Below are 5,000 nucleotides of genomic sequence, written 5' to 3' on the forward strand. Positions count from 1 at the left end.
TCTATCTATCTATCTATCTATCTATCTATCTATCTATCTATGATATAAGGGGTATGTATGGGGTCGGGAAGGAGCTGAGTGCAGATTTCAGACAGGCATTAGTCATTTAGTACAGCAGTTAGAGGCTGGCAGGAACTGAAACCACAACACTGGGTTACTGGAGTCACGGCGACGCACGAGAGAACAACAAACAAAGTCTGCAGAATGACAGGTAGGCAGCACAGGCAACGTGTCACGATGACACACACACACACACACACACACACAGGGATGAAATCATGCTCACAACACAAAAGGGTGGTCAAAATGCATAAATAGCTGGTGATGTCATCAGAAAGGACCCAAACACGGAGGCGGGGGCCGATTAACGCAGACACGGTGGTCTGTGTGGTTGTGACATCACAACAAAACACAATGACACAACACTGCTGTGCACCAGGAAACACTGAAGCAGCGGCCACTCTGTGGTAACAACTCTGCACAAACAAATAGTAGCAAGTGATCAAGGACATTAGCACAGCACTGATGAGGCTACAAGCTATTGAGGCTACAAGCGCCAGCAAAGTCAGTGACAGTGTAGAGACTAGGGACACAGCAGACAGCAGTAGCAGCAGCAGCAGCAGCAGCAGCAAGGGACACTGGGAAGGCTGTGCGGCTGTACCTGGATGAAGGAGAGCATGTCTCCAGAGAAGAGTTTGTGGTTGTACTGGGAGCATGGCCTGGCCTTCCGCACACGCAGTGCCCTACCAGATGGCATTCTGGGAAACATACATACACCAGCAGTGCACATGTGTGACATTCCAGCACGGGGAAAATCAAACAAACACACACATGCAGACATCTCTCATGCAAGAAAAAAAAACGAATATGTGCCATGATGCAAACCACACACCTCAAAACACACACACACCACACACACTCACAAACACACACACACACACACAGAGACACATACACACATACACGTATGACACACACATATACAAACTGCCATCGTATATTCATGCACACTGTAAGTAAATTTGCTTTGCTGACATGAGGACTGCACCAGGCGCCTACATGTTTTGTTTTGAACCCACATTGTGTACTGAGATTTCTCTGCCCTTGTTAGAGTCGGTCTCCTGCTCTCTCAGACTCTGAAGAGACCACCATTGCTGATGAGAAGCCTTGGCAGCACACACACACACACACGGTTTGTGCCAAAACACATATCCACATACATACCCACGTGTATGTGAAATCACATCACTCACTAGAACAAGGACACGACACACACACACACACACACACACACACACACACACACACACACACACACACACACACACACACACACACACACACACAACACAAACCCATGAAACCCATGCCTGCATCATCCATGAGTCTACACAGACATATACACACAAACATAAACACAGACACACACACAGACACACACACACACACGCTGGCACATATGCACACACACACACTCACATGAGAAATAGGACCATATGTGTAGCTGGATTAGTGCCATGTTTTGGCAGCTATAAAAAAATGTTTCTGGGACTCTGGGAGAGTGAGAGGAAAGCCTAAGAGAGAGAGAGAGAGAGAGAGAGAGACAGGAAAAAGCAACCAGATGGAGAGGCGTGTGGGTACCTTGAGGGGTCGCTGTCAATGGCCTCCGCTGGAGGGAAGTCAAACAAAGAAAAAGATAAAGATAAAGAGAAGATAAAAGAAAAGAAAAGAAAGAAGAACAATATCTCTGAGCAACACTCCTCCTTTGTCTGGCTCATGTCTCTTAATCATTATACAGACCCTGCAGGACTGAAGAGAAACCTCACACTTGGGATGCCATGAGCGGAAATGTAATGTGAGGTACAGTAGAGTTGGAGCCTTTCATGTTTACCTTTCTGAATGGCCTCCTTCAGTAGGTCATGTTTGACTTGGAGTTTGGAGATCAGAGAGCTGCCACTGAGGTGCTCCTTGACTTTCTGTGAGGGGCAAATTAATTTGACAATGACATCCATGCTGATTGACCAATTACTACCACGTCTGGTGTTGCTACTGTGCTGTATACTACATCATCCGCAACGTAAATAATGGCGCTTTATTACAGCTGAGCCATCTCAACCAATCAGATTGATCCTTACTGTGAAGTAGTAGGTCTCTGTCTCCTGCTGATTGGCCCGACGCTTGGCCAGTGGGAGTTTGGTCCCACCACTGTCGCCGGTGGTGTCCAGAGAGACGGTAGAGGACAAATCGGGAGCCGGGTTGCAGTCATCATCACAGATGCTATCCACCAAGGCAGCGTGGGTAGCCTTCAGTGTCTTACTAATCTGCAAGGTAAAGACAGGCAGGAACAGACAGGAGAAAGAGATTAGATAACTGGGGGCAATCGGGGCAATTATGAACACTTTGTTGCTAAGGGTGATTGTTCGATTATTACTGAGTTCTGGGAAATGTAGTTTTATTACAATGCCTTGCGGGTGATTATGCATAATAATTATATCCTTAAAATCTGTGCGCAAGTGTGACTGCAATATTGAATCTCCATGTTATAAAATTGCACTCTGTTGTAGCCCATTTGTTATGTGCGTGAAGGGAAAAAAAACTATTTGGTGAAGAAGACTGAGCTTCAGCCAAATCTGCCATACCTCTTCTGTTTCCAAGGTAACGGAGGCGAGCCTTGATTGAAGCTGCTGGAATCTGGTCTCCAACTCGTATCTCACCTGGCACTCAGCACTCACCTCACACACCTGAGACAGAGCGAGAAGCAATCGAGTAAAAATACCACACACACACACAGACACACAGACACACACACACACACACACACCCACAAACAGATACTGCTAGGGCCCAACATCGACCCTCACACAGAAGCTAGCCCAGGGATTCTTATCCCTGGGCCCACCGGGAAAATGCCCGGTATGCCAGATGGCCAGTCCGCCCATGACTACAACAACAGCAGGTATCCCATCAGCCTCTGCTCTGACACCTCCTGCTGGCTCACTTCCTTATGTAATCATCATGCCCATTGTAAGCTAACTCAGGAGTATGCAGATAAAGTGTGGACCGCAGCATTGAGGAGCTTAGGCAGGTGTGGCAGGGGAGAGATAGATGGAAACTGTGCAGCACAGGAAGCCCCCTGGAAGCCCACAAAATGGAGACAGAGTGAGCAGGTCACATTACAAAAGAAAACACTGGTATGAACACAGCTTATAAGGTTTTATGGTCATTAGAATGATACCAGTGACAAACACTTGAAGCTGGAGGAAGAGGAGGATGATGAACAGAGGGAGAAGAGAATTGATAGCACACATCTCTCCCTCTCTCTCTCTGTTTCCCACACACTGTCTCTCAATCTCTATCTCTCTCCCACGCTCCCTCTCTTCCTTTCCCTGTCTCCTTCCTGTAATCGGTGTGGAGGCTGAGATCGATATGAATCTCTGCAGCGTCTCACAGTGATGGGATGGGACACAATACCGATAAACGTCCTACTCACTGGTCATTTGCAGTGATTGCCAGAGATCCATTATTAGCAATATCATTGTCATGTGTGTGTCTGTCACCCTGCTGGTTTTTGAGACAGCCAAATGTGAACAGACTCAGACATCATGGATCTCTGAACAGCAGCGGTCCTCAATTCTGCTTCTGCCCACTCAACTTGCTCTGTCGGTTCTCCAAGGCTGTGTTTTAATAATTCTATTAGCTCAATCTATTTGCTACATCAACACCATGAGCAAGATCCGTAAGTGCAAACATCACTGGGTCAGGTTCACTCAATGCTCCCCATTCCACTACATAGCACACTATACGAGAGGACATTCCAAACGTTGTTGGGCTGCTAACCAGTAATATGCTCAGGTTCTAAAGGGTCTTAGGCTGATGTGTGGGTGGTGGATCGGACCTGGTCCCCCTCGTGGGGCTGGTACTGGAAGCGGAAAGGCAGGCAGAAGGCAGCGTTGTGGGCCTGCAGCAGAGCATCGCGGTCCTGGCCCTGGTCCAGTCCGGTCACAGCGCTGTCCAGCTGCTGGAGCCCATTCTTCAGGTTCTGCTGCATGCGGTGCCGGTGGGACAGGAACCCCCGCATGACCCGCGTCAGCGTCAGATGGTACCCCAGATCTGTGCACTGGAGCATCGGAAAAAAAAGATAACACCATTTTAAAGACGGTTTCATTATGCAATGGATTAGAATCAGAGTTATGCAATCATGTTAACGGTTCAGATTGAAACTCATATTGTATCATTGGGAAAGTGGCAGATAAAATCTGTTAGTGACTGGGAGGACAGTGAGGTGTGAAGGACATAGGATACTCAGTTATGGCGGACCATGTGATGTAACAGGAGATATCTAAAACAGGTCTAAAACTCCTAGGAGGCAGAAGTGGGTTGAATGACAGCTGTCAGTCATTCCCATGCACTTCTCCTGATCTTTATTCACTGACCTTCATTAGTGCAAGCATAACACCTGCTATAGGGGGACACTGTCACAAACAAGTGAAGATTAATGTGCTATTATGAAGATATCTTTATAAATGTTGTGGTGTTGATTAAATAGACCTGGCAAGATTAGTCAAAATGTCAGGAAACCAATTAAGAAAGTGCAGAAAAGGTGTTCCTATGCTGGAGTGGGCGAGAGAAAGGGGTTAAGTGAGAAAAAGGAAGTGACTGTTTCTTGGTGCCTAGCTTTAGATGAAAAAGGAGGAAGGGCACGGTATTACTTCCTGAAAGCTTTCCATTGTCAGACCTTTGTTGAAATTCCTGTGCAGGAGTCTTTTGTGTGCAGAGTGTATGCAGTGCATGGCTCACAGACACACACACACACATACACATACACATACATGTACACATACACATACACATACACATACACATACACATACACATACACATACACATACACATACACACACACACAACACACAACACACAACACACACATACACGCAACAGCCAGGGCTTGACAGCCAGGGGTAACGTTTTTCAAAATAAGTAAAGAAATTGGACAACAA

General features: G+C 46.7%; 1 protein-coding gene across 5 annotated transcripts in view; it reads right to left on the minus strand.

The window, feature by feature from the left end:
- The window catches only part of arhgap4b (Rho GTPase activating protein 4b), a 31,546-nt gene that overhangs the window by 10,753 nt on the left and 15,793 nt on the right, over window positions 1-5,000 (minus strand). For 4 of the 5 annotated variants that reach the window (XM_042098457.1, XM_042098459.1, XM_042098456.1 and 1 more), the window contains exons 8-13: window positions 3,896-4,117; window positions 2,640-2,741; window positions 2,136-2,321; window positions 1,892-1,976; window positions 1,642-1,669; window positions 662-758 (exon numbers count right to left, since the gene is read on the minus strand). In XM_042098457.1, coding sequence (XP_041954391.1) covers window positions 662-758; window positions 1,642-1,669; window positions 1,892-1,976; window positions 2,136-2,321; window positions 2,640-2,741; window positions 3,896-4,117 — 720 coding nt within the window. The remainder of the gene's footprint in view (window positions 1-661; window positions 759-1,641; window positions 1,670-1,891; window positions 1,977-2,135; window positions 2,322-2,639; window positions 2,742-3,895; window positions 4,118-5,000) is intronic. The other variant, XM_042098460.1, reaches the window with a different exon arrangement.

Source organism: Alosa sapidissima, chromosome 7 (genome assembly GCF_018492685.1).
Source record: "Alosa sapidissima isolate fAloSap1 chromosome 7, fAloSap1.pri, whole genome shotgun sequence".
NCBI lineage: Eukaryota > Metazoa > Chordata > Actinopteri > Clupeiformes > Clupeidae > Alosa > Alosa sapidissima.